The sequence below is a fragment of the Hemibagrus wyckioides genome, linkage group LG13, assembly GCF_019097595.1.
Source record: "Hemibagrus wyckioides isolate EC202008001 linkage group LG13, SWU_Hwy_1.0, whole genome shotgun sequence".
NCBI classification, from domain to species: domain Eukaryota; kingdom Metazoa; phylum Chordata; class Actinopteri; order Siluriformes; family Bagridae; genus Hemibagrus; species Hemibagrus wyckioides.
Genome location: NC_080722.1, coordinates 12,755,218 through 12,773,378, shown reverse-complemented (window position 1 = coordinate 12,773,378; position 18,161 = coordinate 12,755,218). Strand labels below are relative to the sequence as shown.

General features: G+C 40.2%; 1 protein-coding gene across 12 annotated transcripts in view; it reads right to left on the bottom strand.

The window, feature by feature from the left end:
* Positions 1-18,161, bottom strand: part of camk2g1 (calcium/calmodulin-dependent protein kinase (CaM kinase) II gamma 1) — a 63,532-nt gene that overhangs the window by 3,433 nt on the left and 41,938 nt on the right. The window contains exons 6-19 of one of the 12 annotated variants that reach the window (XM_058406414.1): positions 17,557-17,629; positions 15,668-15,770; positions 14,109-14,192; positions 13,882-13,976; positions 11,896-12,018; positions 11,174-11,257; positions 10,987-11,029; positions 10,486-10,548; positions 7,054-7,094; positions 6,217-6,303; positions 4,465-4,509; positions 4,205-4,259; positions 2,972-3,076; positions 282-410 (exon numbers count right to left, since the gene is read on the bottom strand). In XM_058406414.1, the coding sequence (XP_058262397.1) occupies positions 282-410; positions 2,972-3,076; positions 4,205-4,259; positions 4,465-4,509; positions 6,217-6,303; positions 7,054-7,094; positions 10,486-10,548; positions 10,987-11,029; positions 11,174-11,257; positions 11,896-12,018; positions 13,882-13,976; positions 14,109-14,192; positions 15,668-15,770; positions 17,557-17,629 (1,130 nt within the window). The remainder of the gene's footprint in view (positions 1-281; positions 411-2,971; positions 3,077-4,204; positions 4,260-4,464; positions 4,510-6,216; positions 6,304-7,053; positions 7,095-10,485; positions 10,549-10,986; positions 11,030-11,173; positions 11,258-11,895; positions 12,019-13,881; positions 13,977-14,108; positions 14,193-15,667; positions 15,771-17,556; positions 17,630-18,161) is intronic. The other 11 variants (XM_058406416.1, XM_058406417.1, XM_058406415.1 and 8 more) reach the window with 11 other exon arrangements.

The window sequence follows — 18,161 nt, the reverse complement described above, 5'->3', positions numbered from 1 at the left end:
GAAGAAGAAAAAGGGGAGAAGGAATGGAGAGTCATTGTTTAAGCTTCTCACGATCAAAGCCACTGATAACTGTTTTACTATAGCTTGGGGATTATGTGGGGTGTGTGCATGTGTGTGTGTGTACATATGAGTGTATGTGAATTAGTACAAATCCTGCTACTAAAATTCTGTAGCCCCTTTAACAAGTCTTCATATGACAGAAGTAGCCCTACACCCTCAGTGTGTCAACAGGCGTACTCTGCATGTGTATATGTCTGTCCTGAACTACCCAAAGCACTTACACTTGGCTGTGGCCACACTCCTGCCCCCCTGAGCTGGAGCATGAGGAACAGAGTGAGCACGCTCTAACTCGGGGCACGAGGAATGTCCAGAACTGTTCCACGCCATGCGTTTTATGTCATGCACCATAGCTGTAACACACAACACGGACCACAACGCCACCATGGTGACAGCAGAGGATATGCAAAGGACCCACACCCACATTGATTAAAACAAGCTGCAGGCCAAAGCATTTAATAGAGTGCTTCAGGTTACTGCAAGCCATGTGACACAGGATACCAAATACTCCATCGTTAGAAGCAGACAGTACAAAGCAATGCATTATTAATCCACCAGAGCCAACGGCAGCTGCAGATCATGAAGAACAAAAATTAATGGAGAAAAAAAAAACACGAATGGTTAATGAAAATTAACAAAAAATATTGTAAAAAGCGAAAAAAAATCAGAGATGTTGTGGAAAAAAAGGACGCAATATGTTAGGACTGCACAATATTCATATTGCCTTTGACAACACTGATATTGCAGATGCACTCTGACTGACCTCAGATGGTCCAGATAAGTTTTCTGTCTGTGATTTGATACATTTCATTATGGTGTGGCCAAAAAAAAAAAACCCAAAAAACTAATAAATGTTTAAATGAATGCAGGCCATTTGTCAACCGCCATACATCAACAATTTTTTTAATATATTAATATTTTAATAATAATATTAAACAACAATATTACTATTAAACTATAATCTGTTTAATATATTTGATCATTTAATTTATTAATATAATAATAAGGGATAATATAATCACGCTGCATAGGCTATATCTATCAATATCGTGCAGCCCATGTGTTAATGGAGATGTTTTGGTAATAGAGCAGAAGGAAAAAGCTCTTTAATCAGCCTAAAGGCAACAGAAAAAGAAGTGAAATTTACACTGAGGGAAAAAAAAAAAACTAAAGAAAAAGGACAGGGTGAGACTGGAGGATGGGGAATGTGTTATAGTTCCAGCACATTTAGCTTTGAGCATGTAATCTTTGCAGGTCTGCTACATACACTTCAACAGATTTTATAGCTCTTTTGACGATATACACCCTCACAAAGCAGTTTTACAGAAATCCACGTCTGCGATTTGTTCCATTTTATTAGCTGATATTCGGATCTGTATTTTGACCTCAAATAAACCCTTCGTTTGGTGAACACTCGAGATTTTATTTCTATATTATTTCTGACAACTACACACTTTCCTGTACTGAAATGGATACCGCAAGCACACATCATATATCTCAAGGCATAGGTTAATCAGGATAAACAGGATCTGAACTGAGTTTGTGTCCATTGTGCTTTAACAGCAATCTGTGATATTCACTGTGAGACTCTTTACACACAGTGATTTTTGCTGGACGTCTGGAATTTTACAAGAATATGTTATATTGGTGAAAAACATCTGGGATTTCTTAAGGCTGCACATATCCTAGACGGCCTGTTTGCGGTCATTTCAGCCACTGTTCCATCAGATGGGTTTTCCCAGACTGCCACACATTTTATCTCTAATGCCACTGTCATCTATCTTCAGTCTAATGCTAACAAAACTTTCCTCTAGAACTCGGAGACAACTGAAAATGTTCACTTGGCTTTTCCTTTCTCTCTGTAATCCTCCTGTAAACCTTCAAACATTTGATTTCATTCACAGTTTTAAAAATAAGTGGCTTATTATGCAAAATGTTGAAAGTCTAGAAATAAAAGATATGCCACTCTGCCCTTTTGTCTCTTACACATCATTTATCTTAAATCCCAAATGCAACAAAGATTAGCATTTTAACATCACTGATCCAGTATTGACACAGAGCACTGAGAACTTTCAGGACTATCATATGAAGAAACTGTTCCTTAAAACTATCCAAGTAAAGTCATAAAAAACAAAGTCAATCCTCAACCATATTCTAAACAAATACCTCCTACCTGTAAATGGTCTTGTTTTCCTTTTTCTAGTGCGGCAAAGATTCAAGCTTCAGAGTAAAATGATGGTGTGGTTGGAGATTATATTACATTACTGATACTCAAAAAATGAATTTTATTTACTATAAAAGCAGCACTAAACAGCATGGTGGCTTGACATCACATTAACCACGAAGACAAGCGATTCAATGTTACCCTGTGGCAAAAATACACGACAGAAAGGCACAATAATACATCTGTCTGAACAGGGTGCTAAGGGGTACAGGGTGCCTGAAGGAAGAGAAGCGCTGACTTCTGAGTAAAGTCAAACGGGGGGAAAAAAATGGCTATGGGCTAGAAAATCATCCAGGCTTGGGAGAAAAATAAAGCAGGTAAGGGCAAAAGGAAGACATCACAGATGTTCAAAAAGGAGGTCGAAGGAGCAGACGAGACCGAAGGCGCCAAAAATTGCATGGAAAAGCTGAAATGGGCAAATTACAGCATGATCGTCAGTAGCAAGTGGATAGGAGAAAAATCAGGAGGAGTGTGGCTTATGTGCCAAGAGTTTTGAGAGGGGAGAGAAAAAGAAGAGCATAACAAACAGCCTGATTCGAGAGGGAACTGATCAGTGGTGGTGGAGTGGCTGCAAATGCTCTGAGTAGTAACTGGAAGACTTCACACACTGACCACAGGGGTGGAAAAAGTTTGGAGGATTATGGGAAAGGGGCAAAAGATGCTGCATGGCAGCAGAGGATTGTAACTTACTGGCTGGTGGGCACTGTGGTGATGCCACCAGAGCGGGCGGCTCGTCCCCGGCACTGCACTGACTCATCACCGCACTGTCACTGCTGGCTCCCTGAGCACTCTCCACTGGCACGGCCCCAAAACCAGCACAACGCACACCACCAGGAGAAAAACACACCAACACACACTCACTCTGCTGCAAGTTTATCAATATTACAATAACATTACGCTCATAAGGTGCAGCTGGAGGAGGATGTGTCTGGATAAAATGGATCTATTAATTCAGCCTCGGCCTAATAACAACACAGACAGCCTAAATAGCCAATGGGACTCCATGGTAATCATATCAGCGTATCCTGCTCTATGCACAGCTCGCTCTGTCAGCGTGAACTAGCGCTGCTGAAGTAAGAGCGTCTAGTTGGCTGTGGCGTGATGAAGCAGCGTTAGTAATCACAGCTGTGAACTCCGTGAAACCTTTCCCTGAGCCTCCTCTCCAATTTCCTGTCCTCATCACCTGAATCATGCCACTGATGTGGCTGAGAAGATAAGATGCTTTTCAGGTTAGAGGTAACTAAGGAGAGGAAATGAGGGGAAAAAGCCTCAGCAGGGATGTTTTGAGCTTTTGTACAAGACCATGATCTTAGAAAACATGCTAAGGAAGGGTTACAGCACACACCAGCTAAGAGAGTCAAGAACACACACACACACCTACACGATACACATCATTTTACCATATACACACAGATACAGAAAACCCTCCCACAAAAAAAACAGACAGAAATGCAGATGATTATGAGTGTATAAAATCAATCAAGTGATCAGGTTGTGGATTGAATTTCCACTAGATATTACTTCCCACAAAGCTGATTTATTCACTAACGCCACAGTCATGCGTATCGGCATTCTCTTTGCATTGATGCAGATTTTGATCTACCATCCCAATGCTTTCTTTAATCTCTCTCCTGTCTGCCTGATTGTATAGCTTCATTTCACTTCACACTTATCAGCTATGATGGCTAATCGTACGATCATTTAACTCAGAAATACACTGCTGTATTACAGGCTTTTATGGCTAATCAGCAGTGTGTGTGTGTGTTATAGCCTTATAGTCTAACAAGTTAACTGCTGAAAATGGCAGCAGTGGCTATGGCACGGCTTGACGAGGAGAGAGAGTCCCTTTATCAATACAGCACTCATCATGATGACGCCACAGTGCTGGAGGCATGCTGAAAAGAGGAGAGAAGGCTTGTGTACCTTTCCTACCTTTCATATCCTCTTCCTCATTGGTGTTGCAGCTCTCCGTGGAGCCCTGAGGAGAGTCGGTGACGGAGAGAAGATCACAAGAACCAGACAGAGAAAACAGGCAAAATTAGAACATGAAGTTTATGATCGTTACATCATTTAAAATGAACACATACTTGTTTTTTCTTCCTAAAACGTGCCACTTATTCCCATAAAACTAATCCTTTCTCTTAGTCCCTGCTTCACAGAGCATATCCAGCAGTAGAACTGACCTTGGTACCATCTGCTGGGTTGTGCACTACCGTAGTCTGTGGCTCCTGTAACAGAATTTTGAACAATTATGATTTTCGTCACATTACCAAAATGCTACAGTTAAACTTGATGATGATGATGATGATGATGATATGCTTTTATTGCCTGGTACAGAGTGCATGCTCACAAAACAGGCTAAACGTGCGTTCAAGTCCTCCTGGGAAGTTTGTATTCATGAGTTGGAAAGTCACAATTATGACATCAAGGGCAGCCAGGTTGTTTTGGGTCAGGGTTAAATTCAAATCAAGTGTGCTTTGCTACACCTATTTATGAAACCTTTTTTTCTCAAATAAGTGCTCAGAATTTGCTCAATAATAATCAAAGGGTTTCCCACAAGTAATTACGACTTTATGGTGTTCAACTCATAAATACGATCATTCCGACATGACTTGAACGCACAAAAACTAACAGTGGTACAATACCTGTGTGGGCAATGTTCTTACATTTCACGTTTTTGAAAATATAATAGACATTTCAAAAGACTGCATTCCAAACCAGCGCAAGAAAAGAAAAAAAGTTCCATAGGAAATGGAATCTCAGTGCTCCATGCAAGACTTCCCCCAAATTCCCCCTTCCCTGCTAAAAGCTAGCTCTGATATATATGCTGCATTTTTCGGTCCTGACGGTCTGTTGTCAGCCCTGCGATGGTGTTCAGAGTGACAGCAGACCTTTTATGGGGGAAAGGTTAACAGTGTGCTTTACTGGTGCATGTTGGAGGTCCCAGGATGCTCATCACTCAGCTCTCCAGGCAGCATGTACAAGCACAGACCATTTCAAGTGTCAATTCACTTTCTTCTGCCTCACCCCGCAGGGTGCGCCGCTCTCATCTCATGGCTGCTTTCGAGCAGGGAAACTGCTGGTTTATGTTTCTTCAGCTTCTTCTAGCCTCGAGTTAACCTTTTCGGTGAGAGCACACTGAGCTTTGTCCTTTTCTTCATTTAACTGACAGAAATCTTCCATTACAGACCAATTCCCAGTGAGCCTTGTGAGGAGGCAGATATGCTTCAGGACACTGACTGACCCATATCATTTAACTGCATGTGAAAATTGTGGAAGTCAGATAAAAGAACGGTGGTATTTACTTTTAGAGTCATCCAAAGGTTGTGATGAGGAACTGTTACTGAGTCAGATATTAAAACAGTGCCCAAAACCTAGTGTACATTTTTGCCTTAATCAAGAAATCCAGATATGACGGATATGCAAATTGTTAATGCCTCCAACCCCTGCACACGCTCACCCCTCCCCTGCTAAACCAGCACTGCACAAGCTATATTTGCATAGCAGAATATGACTGGCTCTTATATTTTATGACATAATAATGTTGAACACTGACTCATTGGTTGCAGTCGCTGTTGTGACTTATTGTGTTTTGGCCAATCCTGCAACAACATGCTGACTCTAATTATCCAACTTCTGTATGTCGCTAACAAAACCCTGTGTATGTACAGCCATGCAAGCTTATCCACATATAATCTAACATATCTACATAGGTGCAAGAAGAGAACAGCAGAACAAAACAATCCCTAACCAAGCCAAACTGAAATCATGACATGCTTACATAAAAAAAAATAAAACAACAACACAAAAATGTACAGCAGGATGGCATGACAAGATACAGGCAGACCAAATACAAACGAGCATCTGGATGATCTACAGCACAGCACAGCACACTGGGTACAGGGTAAAGAGCTGTTAAATGCATATTAAGGTACCATTGGTGTGGAGGAGGCCATGTTGCTCTCCTTCAGGGCACTCACTACAGCACTCACTACACTGTTTTTAGTGTTGTTTGTCTGAGGCTGCAGCAGAAAGGAGACATACAACATTTTCCTGTTCAGATTGATGAATGCTAAGGGATAGAACGGACATTACACGGACATTTACACTTGTCCTGTGTGAGGAAAAAGTATGTTTAAGACCGTAATGTGCGCAATACAAGCTTTATAGATTTTATAGATTTAACAGGATTTTTTTTTATATCTATAGATGAGGCAGTTTGGTAGTCAGTCTAGATAAAGCAACCACCATTTCTGTGACCTTTAAACGTTTTATTAATTTTATTGTCACTCTTTAAAGTGATGTACCTTTCACGTGTGTGTGTGTTAAAGCTTGCAGAACTATACACAGTATGTCAAAAGTTTATAGTGTGAAGGGTTTTCCCAGCTCTCCACAGATATGTGTGAAGATGAATTAGAATAGATATAAAAGTCTACATACCCCTGTTAAAATGGCAGGTGTTTGTGGTGTAAAAATGAAAAAGTTAAATCATGTCTAAATTTTTTCTACCCTCGATGTGAAAGTACAATTAAGATGTGAAAAATATCCCACAGAAGCAGCTGGTCTTTAGTCAGACAGACAGACAGACAGACAGACAGACCTAACAGGGGTGTGTCTAACATTCACTGGCTTAACATTCATCTAACAGGGGTATCTAACATTCACTGCATGTATTGTCGCTCCTTTCCTATTTTAGAAAATTAAGAAGCAAACAAAATGCTAATAACTACTAACAATAGCTTTTAACTAGTAATAATAGCTTCTTCTCTTACCTTACTGCCATCTGATTTTTTGTTGAGTAAACTTTTGCATGCTGTGAAGAAAGACACGAGCCTGAGTTAGTACATGACCAACAACACCGAAGCAACCACAGTGCTCTTTCTGCCCATTCCATAAAAAATGCTAGCTTAACATCCACCATTTACTCAGTTATATACTTCAGAAGCTTTCACATTTCATCACTGGGATTTCAGGAGTCTCATACTTGTAAATCATCCCTATTATGCAAAACCAGGAATAGACAGATAATAAAACTGTACTTCATCTGAGACTACAGGTATAATGAAAGAAAATCACAGCTAATGTAAGCAATTGATTTCCTTTAAATGGAGCCATGATTTCGCCAAGCCTGATTTAGAGGTCTTGAGGCAGTGGAGTTTTGTAAGCCTCGACACCGATTGACTTCTGTGCTAATGACATGGTGCGCGGGGACAGCCTTTAAAAAAATCTATAATCACAGTGACCCTTTCAACAACAACACACTTACAATAACCCAGGTCAAAAGGCTCATGCTTGGTAGCCCCATTCATTTCCTTACCTTCCATAAACAAGTGGAGAGGAAGAATGATGGGGAGAGAAAGGTAAGATTGAGAGAGAAAAACAACAATCAATAGGGATGCAAATAAGAGGGCACACAGAGCAAGAAAATGGCAGGCATCATTCGTTTCGCGGGCCTGCTGGTGTTCCATGCTTCACTAGATATGAGATGAAAGGTGCTAGTGGTGGGTGCAATATACCATACGGCCAGCCATGCAGTGTCAATAAAGTAAAAACAATTTCCAAAATGCTTTATTGTTTTACTAAACGAAGGAAAGTAATTATTCAACTGTCTTGCATTACAGTCACTGCTCCCTCCTTTCACCATTCACAGTAAGCAGTCAGTCAGAAGCTAGGTTGCTTTCACTTACCCTGACCTTAACAAGACATCTTAAGAAATGTCCTAAATTTCTTTTATTGGCTTTGGTCATCATTTACTAGAAACTTACAATGTGCAAACCAGGCAAGTTTTCTCACGCTTAAAAAAGTGACACTAGAAGTCTGTTTGAGGGCATTTTCACACTTGACCTTTATTCCAGTGGGAGTTTTGTTTGCTTGGTGGAATTTGAGAGTTGTTTTTGATTCCACGTGAGGACCAGACAACAGATCTTAGGGGCACGTGTGAACTCTGATCTTGAGTTAGCTTCGAGACTGCAACAATTTTGCTCCATGGCAAATAACAGATCTAGTGTGACTTGTTAGTGGTGTGTTACTACGAGTTTCTAATTTCAGAGTGAATGTGGTCTACTGAGAGGACAGAATGTCTCCTAGATGAATGGAGTAAATAAGTCGATTGAACACAAGATGTTAGAAATATCTGAAAACATAACTGACCGGTTTCTATTGAAAGGCTTCAGCCAAACTGTAATTCTTGTGTTATGGAATAGAGAAGTGTTTAAATTACATTAGCATGAATAAAAAATAATACAGAAATATTCCTATTGTCATCCATTGTCACAATTGACAGTTTTAAACTTAAATTATCCTTGTGAAAACAAACATGCAATGATGCCCTCAATCAATCCTGGGTGCAGATTGAGTATTTAGGCCAAGTGTGAAAATGCCCTTGAAAAGTAGAGGAAAAGGACAGCAACAAAGAACAGAGCATCTTATGATATAAATGGTTTGCTTGCAAGCACTGAATCAAAGAAAATAGCATAATCTGATTGAGGCATAAACCTGAGACATGCGTCAAAATCTGTCAAGCAGCAAATTCTAAACTTGATTTGTTAGTAAAGCAAAAAGCTCAAGATGGAGAAGAGATAAGAGAAAAAAGCCTGATACTGTGTCTCTACTGGTCAAGCATCTAAACAAGTATCCTAGTATCTGCAATGAGATGATGTTATATAGTCAAACACTTACTGGGTATGGTGGACACTTGGTGGAAAGAGCTGTGACTTGATGACTCCAAAGTAATTAATGCCAATCACCACCACAGTAAAAGTGTAACTGATTATCTAAGACATACCTGGAGTATAGACCTTATAAAGGCTAGCCTTTATTGTGGGAGAGATAAAGCATCCAGAGCATTGAAATCTCTCAGCAAACAAAGACTTAAATGAATAATATTAATCATGTTGCAAAAAACCTTGTTGACCAAATTGATCATAAATCAGTATGATAACAGAATACAGAAAAATGTATCAAACAAAATTCCCCTCTGTTTCGGGGTGGCTAAGACTCTTCCACTTCCTCCTGACTCATAGCATGAACAGCATCGTCTGTCTGGCCTCCAGTGGGGATTCTTTCAAGCCGACCACCTGGCACGTGCTGGCACCATGAGCCATTCTACACCAGGTCTGACGGTTGGCAGCAAGCCAACCCCGCTCCTGCCCAGCCATGTAGCACACCCCCGCACTCTCAGCAAGGGGGTGGTGGTGAGGGTTTTAAAGGGAGAAGGAAAAGGCGAATGGTAGCTAAGCTGGGCTGAACAAGTCAGCTTTGGCAAGGGATGAGAGACTGCGCTCTGAGAACTATGCTCTCAGCTAGAATACTACAAGGCCTCTTTACCCTGTCCAGGGGGCAGAGGTTTCCTTTTTTTTTTCTTCTGAGAGAGAAAACAGAGCTAGTTTCCACATCTCTAGCTAAAGCAGAGGCTAACTAACAGCTCCAAAAAAAAGGGGGGCGACATGTAACCTCCCAAAAAAGGGGACTAAACGAAGCAGAGATATTTCACATAAAAACAGATAAGTCATGCCGGCCGATTGTGGGCTGACTGGAGACAGCGATCACTATAATGAATGCGGTGAGGTGATATTGATCAGACTCCTGCCTGGAACATCAGCCTTCAAATTCAAGCCACGTAAAATAAAAAATAAAAAATAAAAAAAAAAGTCAGACGCTTGAAAAAAAGAATTGAACTATACAGATACACTGAAGAATAATCCAGGGGTGTGAGGTGAAAAAAAAGATCATTTAAAGTTCCAGGGAACTGAGGAGCGTTTATTCCTCATGTGTCCAGACACTGTTTACAAGAAAAATGGTTTACATTTACAAGTGACAGGATCTGCTTATTGTCTTTAAACACTAAACAATACTGGATTAAAAGTTAAAGGACAGTGCAGGCTGAAAACCATGGTGCATGAAGACGGTGCATGAGGCACATGATTGTTATGAATGTTAATTTTGGTAAAAATGGAAACAGGCCATGTACGCGTAAGAAATTAAGAACCTGGTCATCCTGGACCGAACGGCTTTGATTCTTTTAAAAAAAATTTATAATTATGTAATTGAATGTGTGTTGCTTTTATGTGAGAGCAGGCATGGCAGGCGTCTGGCTACATGCTGAGTGGGTGGAGCAAAGACAGGGTCAGGATTGTGGGGTCAAGGTGGATAGGGCTATCTGGGCCCCCCCTGGTGGAGAGGTGAGGAGATGCACTCTCACATACCTTCCTGTGCAAGCGCGGCAGTGCTGGTGGTGGGAGCAGCAGGGCTGGTATGCTGCCGGCCCACTATTGGACAGAGAGGCGTTCAGTTGAATAACGCTACAGAAAATATACAACCCCTGAGAGAATGTGACCTAACCAGTATTCAAGCTCATTGTGGCACCAAAAACCTAAGAAATAAACTTTCCTTAAAATTAAAAAAAAAAATGGGCAGAAAGTCATTAGTAAAGAGCAGATATCAATTTATCAAATCTGTAGCAGCTAAAACTAAACTGGTTAAACAATTCAGCTGTGTGCCCTGTAAAAATATGGAGTTAGAAATCAAGAGTCCATAACTTTTTAAGGAATCTAAGCTCTCAGTCTTTCCAGATCTTACACTCCCTGGCTGTAGAGCTAGCTGCAAATACTAATAAAATCTTGAACCTTGTCTAGAACTGGGGATACGACAGGTTGGTCCATGGCTTGTGCACCGTACCTGATCATGAGCAAGTAACACAGACCCACCTGAAAAGTTTCTGGAAACCAACATAGTGGTGAGGATGGCTCCCTGAATGGAAAGAAAATAGGAGAGAGAGAGAAAGAGAGAGAGAGAGAGAGAGAGAGAGAGAGAGAGAGATGGATGGATTATGTTGATTATGCACTTATCTGTTGAATTTTGTCCAACTATGCAGGAACTATAATGAAAATGCACCTTCAGTTTTCTCCGTGCATTGAACTTGCGCAGACACTCCACAGTCTCTTGTCGATGCATCATGGAGGCCACTGTAGAACGTTGCTGAAGAGTAAAATTCATTAATTAAAATACCAGTCTGATCACTACTGGAAGTATCTGAAGTAAACTGTGTTCAGGTTTAATATCCTAAGAGACAGTGTATACAACAGTGCTTGATTTTCTTCTTTAGTTTCTAAGGAAGGTGCGCAAAACTCTGGAAGGTCAGAATAAAGCAAATGTGCACATATGGTTCTGATTTCATTCACCTCTTAATATCCAGGTTTATTAAGTATCAGAATGATTAAAATCTCCAAACTAAAATGCACCACAGTCTGATTTTCAATAAACAACTAACATCAGAGCTCTCAGCATGGTGTGATCTCCAATACTGATCTGAAATGGACATCCTCTTAGTAACTGAGCCCACTCTCTGTAAACTCCTGTTGCTAGGTTACACAAAACATCACAGGCATGATGCCAACAAGAAGTCCAATCTGATCCAGTGTTTCAGGCCAGCATTAATCCCAACAGTGAGACTGGAACTGTGCTGGAACTGGCAGCACTGCACTTAGGCATTCCTGCTCAGATGCAGCAAGTTTAGAATGCTAGACTAGAAAGAATCTTAGGCACTGCTAACTTTTTAATGGATTTCTGCAGCCTGCAGCTTGTGAGAATTATAGATCTTGGAAGCAATTACTTACGCAGACCCATGGGTGCTTGAGGGCCTGCTCAGCGGTGATCCTCTTGGCTGGGTTGATGGTCAGCATCTGGTTGATGAGGTTCTTGGCCTCAGGGGTGACAGTGTCCCACTCAGGAGAAGGAAACTGAAGTGTGGAAGAAAGAATGATACAAAGTGGTACATATGCACTCCGCATGCATAGGAATAAATCTCTCGTGTGCTTTTAAAAGACAAACAAAATGTCTGATGTGGGGGATAATCAAATTAGGAGGATAGCAAGGAAGCAGCAGGAAATGCTGTGTCATTGTGCTTCTTTACTACACCAGCTATTAGATAAGCTACAGCCACAGCTGGGGTTCTAATAAACGTTACTTTTGCAAATTAACACCTCACTGAGACACAAGTTATTAGATTAGAGGACAGTGGGACCAGGCAGCCAATTTACCTAAAGTTGAATCTACACTTACATCTTGCCCACACACCACTTTAAACTGCAACCAGTGTAAAGAACAATTCGTCATCATAAGAAGACCTTTTCACTGCATTTCTTTAAACTGCGCATTAAAGTTACAGTGCGTAGATATTCCACATATTATTCGTTAAAACTTTATTTTCGTTTTCTAGAACAGACACCTGGCTATCTGCACACTGAGAAGAATCATCCAGTTCTTCCCGGTAAGTCATCTCTCTGCAATGCGTCAGGAAAGGCATGACAGGATCAATAGCACTGGCACAGCTCTAATTTACACTCAATCAAAAATTAAGCAGCCAGTCTGTCAGACCACCGAGCCCCGGAACAGAGCATTTGTACCATAATGGAAAAAGATAACCTCATGAGCTTCTGGCCTCTGAAGGATACTTGTATCCAGACTCATTATAGTTATAGATCGAAGAAATGTCATAGTTTTTAACAATATACTGTACACCTATAAATATGCTAGAATATTTTTTTTCCTAAACTCTTCAGAATTACAACACATTACAACAGGAGGATTATACGCTGGACAGGATGTGATCTGTGTTTAGTCTGTAGGAAATGAACCTCTTCCTCTTTGGTGAAGTTAACACAGCAATCGCACAGCAATCGCACAAGGTAACCGGTCCCAATAGCATGCGAGCATAGTCATCGCTCTACAGTTCCAATCAAAAACTAGCATTGTTTGGTTGCAGTTACTAGGGACAACATTTTTCTCTAGACATGAGCTGCTAAAAAAAAAAAAAAAAAAAATCAGCCATGAGGCACAAACTGACTCAAAGGATAAAGCTAAGTGAAGAAAATAAACATCAAATTATTTAATTGTATAACTCTCTCATAATGTACTATACAACAGGCATTTCCGGTCCGCTAATCTGATCGGATTGGATACAGAACGGATTTAGTATAGCGGCACTGCTACATTTCACCATTTGTAGCATTCTGTTTGTTTGTGTTCAATACAAATTTCATCCTAGGAATAGTTTCTACACTTACTATGGGTGTCACTCAGCCTGAGCGCTGCAAGGCAACATGCAGCGTTCTATCCAGCTGTGGCTTCTTTGGGAACTATTTTTGTAGACGGAGTATTTGTCAATATTGTAACTGAAATGTCAGTCTCAATATTAATTTCTTGTTTAAAGAACAGTTGCATGAAGACAAGAACACTCTCACAATCCTGCTGTTTTACTGAAGATTATACTGAAGATCATGCTGATATTTTACACAACAGCACTCTTACTTGTGTGAGGCTCAGATGATTATGATTTATATACAACACAAGTCTAAGGTAACGAAAGGCATTTATGTTGTTAATCACTCAGTGTAATATAATGTATAATTATTGTAAGGATAATTATAGTGTGTCAAAAACAGATGGAAAAAAAACCCTCAAAAGTGGGAAAATTAAGTTTTACTTTCAAACATTGCATTCCTTTAATATCCATGTTTGCAGTATCATGGCCTGTTAAGTAAAACGGAGAGTTTTAAGAACGTGAGAAGAATCTGAAAACAATAAAAACAAGCTGTATTTACATCGTAAGCTCCGGCCTTGATTTGCTGATAGAGCTTATGCTGATCTTCATCCCAGAATGGAGGATATCCCACAAGCAGAATATAAAGGATAACTCCTGAAAGAGATGGACAGGGGAATGAGATGAAAAGATAAAATAATCAAAAAAAAAAATACTTATAGTGCAAGAGAGGCAAAAATAATAGAATTCAGACAGAGGAAGAAAAGTATTCCACAAAAAAATACTCACCACAGGCCCAAATGTCCACAGGTTTACCATAAGGGTCCTTTCTCAGGACTTCTGGAGATAAGTAGCCAGGAGTGCCTGCAAAGCCTGTCCCAAAAAGCAATAACAGAATAGCTCTCAGGGGTACTTTTTAATTTTAATTAATATCCAAGGACGGACTAAAGGCAACCAAAACTAGCCGTAATTTTCTATACTTTACTAAACACCTGATGAGCTAGCATGCATATATGTATATAGTTTAAGAGTCTAATGTCCTGACAGTCAGAGTTCTTCAAAGGTATGATGCTAACAACAGTTTACACACCCAGAGACCTAACAGTGACCTAGCATAACTGCTTCTCTGATACAACAATAACAGTGTGGGGACAATGGACAAATTTAGGACACTGCTAATAACAATGTCTTGGGCTGTGTATTGCTTTCCCATAGATATACATCACCAAGATGTATGATGCAACAGAAGATGAAACTGCCTGTAACTGATAGAACTCTAGTTTCTCTATGACCCTGATGCACTGAGCCAAACACTGAAAAAGGAAAAGTGAAAGGAAATTACTTGTCAGAGGTTGAAATTAGTATCTTTTCATAACAAAAAAGTAAATCAGGAAAAACCCAGTAGCATGATTAAAAAGGCCTCTTTTTCAAAATGCATACTACTTTTCTAAATAATATGGCTCTATATGGTATTATTTAGTGCAGTATTATGCTTTGTTAGTTATGTGCACAGTTAATATATAGCCAAACAAACAAACAGATGAAATGGTTTGAGAATTTGAATGGCCAGTTGATTTTGCTTAGCCATATTATTACAAAAATACAGCTAGCTAGAGCAGCTGAGAAATGATGAGCAAGAAAATAAGGTACACTGGGTCTGGCCTCTTGGGGGTGTTGTTTGCCTGCTTGGCTCCTTTCTAGAACTAATTGTTTAGTTCAATAATATGCTAGACTGAACAATCAGACAAATCTTTTAAACTCCTGCCACCGTTATCTCTTCCATATGCCCAGTCATGCTCATCAGTTAAAGAGGCACTGAGAGGGTGAAGGACACACTGCTGTAACCACTGGTGATGGTCAGCTACTGATGCTCAAGGTATCTTAGTGTATCAGATAGCTGGAGGTGGTCTGAGAGAGGCTTTCCCCCATACATTACAAGTGAATTTTGGTTAATGACAACTCTTCATTCACCACTTTATCCTGGTGTTGGATCCTGAAATGACTGGGTTACAAGGTGGGAATAAACCCTGGATGGAAGTATACTACATGAGCTTGGTTAAGGATTTGGTGTATGAAGCAAAAGACCACAGATCAAACACTTTAAATGGAACTGCCCACCTCTAGCAATGTATATGTTTTACATGGATTATTGAGCATAACTTGGAGCATTTGGAGCAGACTCACCAGTCCCACTTCTTGGCGAGTGTGAAACAAGCTCAGTCTAGGATCAGTCATGGTATTTCTAATAATTCCTGAATTTTTTCCACCTTTCAATTTTCCATAAAAGGAAGGAGGGCTCCATAGTAAAGTATGATACGTCTAACAGCATCAGAAATTCTGCCTCTTACCAAACCATGCCTGCTGGTCTCCCTGTACCTCAATCGCCAGTCCAAAATCAGCCAGCTTAACTGCTGCTCCCTTCATCTTACTGGCCAACAGCAGGTTCTCAGGCTGCACGCACGCACGCACACACACACACACACACACACCATTGTTCAGCAGTTTACAATTACATGGTTCGAAGCACAGCTAGTGTAGATGTTCACATTTACTACCTTAAATACATTTGAATTAAATGCAATCTGCTCATTAGGTTAAGGAGCTGCAGCTGTTGCTCCTTCTTTATTAATGCTGAAAGACAGATACCAAAGTTGAGCTCTTTAGAGATAAGACCATTCATGGCATGTGGTATGACAAAGCAAGAGTCCGCTGTTTACAAGTGACAACATTAGCAGGAAAATATTAGAATGTGTGTATTTTAGTTCATCAGCACGATGTGGAAATCCTTCACATCTCTAAAGTCATCTCTAAACACATCTCTAAGGAGAACACAAGAGGAACATGCTTCTGTAGTGTGGTCTGTAAAGTGGAGGCAGTAATTATGGGTTTGTCAGCAGTGAGAATTCACTATCACCCCCGAGCACCCAGGGACCCTCAGCCACTACATTCACATTTTTATCAACACACCTCAGCCTAAATATGTAAATTAAATAAAAATATTACAGATAATAATAATAATAATAATAATAATAATAATAATAATAATAATAATAATAATAATAAGTGCTGCAATAACACTGAGCATACTTTATATGGCAGCATTTTCCAGATTTTATTCTAAAATCACATGAATCTCTCATATGGATGTGCATAATTTGAGATATAATTTAAATTCACTTGCAGGCCACACATTTGTGGGGTTTTTGTTGTGCACAGAAATATGCAACAGCTTCCAAAAGTAAACAGTCTGTGAGACATTTCACAGTGAAAAAGTAATAGCACCATTCCCATGTCTTCCCTTCCCTTTCTCATCAAGTCTGGAAAACACTGCCACAAGAACTGGAACACATTTAAGGAAGACTGTATTAGATCAAATACTGAAGCATGATTTTTGATGCCTCGCCAAATATTAGGCGTTATCAAATTTCATTACATGCCTTTCCACACGCACACAAGCACGTTTCATATATATCAAGTAATCGTTTCTGAAAATGCACTGAAACGGCTGAAACGAGAAGGCTTATACTGTGAATTTCTTTTAGTCTGTGAGAATATAAAAACAGTCATATCACGTCTGTCACCATGGCAACCAGAAGCGTGCTGAACATCTCTTCTACTCAACATTTGACTCGCGTACAATGAGGATGAGCAGTGAGTGGATGCATGCGTTTTCGCGTGTGAGACGCAAGCATCGTGTTAATAACGCTTCTTTCTGTGTGCGAGGAGTAAAGGCTTTCTATGTCTTCTCTTCAGCACTAGCAGAACTGTGGACGCGCCGGCACCGCGGATATAAAACACAGACCTCGATCAGACAGTTCTGCTGCCACAGAGCGCTGAACCTTAACACCAATGAAAAGCCTGAGGGCTCGACTAGCCTACAAGAGTTGCTGCATTTCAGTTAACATTTCCATCACCTTTATAACAAAGGCTTTGTGAGGGCTGCAACTTCAGATTTTTTTTTTCCTCAAAATGAGAATATTCTTATTATTGCCAATACTTAGCAGGTCTGTGCCCTAGGGTTGTCGAGTTAAGTGGTCTAAAAAAAAAAAATTTTGCACACAGACTCAACGATGTAATGTGAACTTTACGAAAAACTGTGAAGAAAGATGTACAATAGTGTGTATGAGCACGCGTGTGTGTGTGTGTGTGTATGAAAACGATGCAGGTCATCATCGTAGACACACACTGAAAGCTGACCACTGAAAGGTGGTCGTCGTGACGATAGGCACTAACTCACCTTGAGGTCTCTGTGCACGATGTCATGCTGGTGAATATGATTGACACTCTCGAGGATCTGATTGATGCACTGGCTGCGACAGCGAGAGACAGAAGGAGGAAATGAGAGAAAACGAATGGGATCTATGGCACAGTGAAGATTTAAATCATTTCAAGACATTAAAGCAGCAGAGTTTCTTTTTTCCACATTCGGATAAACGGTTAGAAAGAGAGCCTGTATGTGAACAGCATCAAAATGCGGGCAATGTTATTATATTATTCTGCAGACACAGCCACGCTGTGCTCTCTCCCTCACAGTGTATAGGTCTAGATGTGTTTGCTTTCACCAGTATGTTCTGAGGTAAACGTTTGTTCCTCAAACTTTCCTTATTACCTCAACAGCTTTATTAGCGTGTGGCTGTCGTTACACAACAAGATTCACAGTTCCTCATTACAGGGTTACTGTTTTACAGTTGGTTATGTGTTTGAACACATTTCTTTCAAGATATTTAAGAAATACACTGATACTTTTTCTGCTTCGTGACCAGAGCTTGAAGCACTCTTTGGCACTTAGACTCATGTTAGCTTTTAAACACTAAACAACAGCGAATGAGTCAGTCTCTGTCA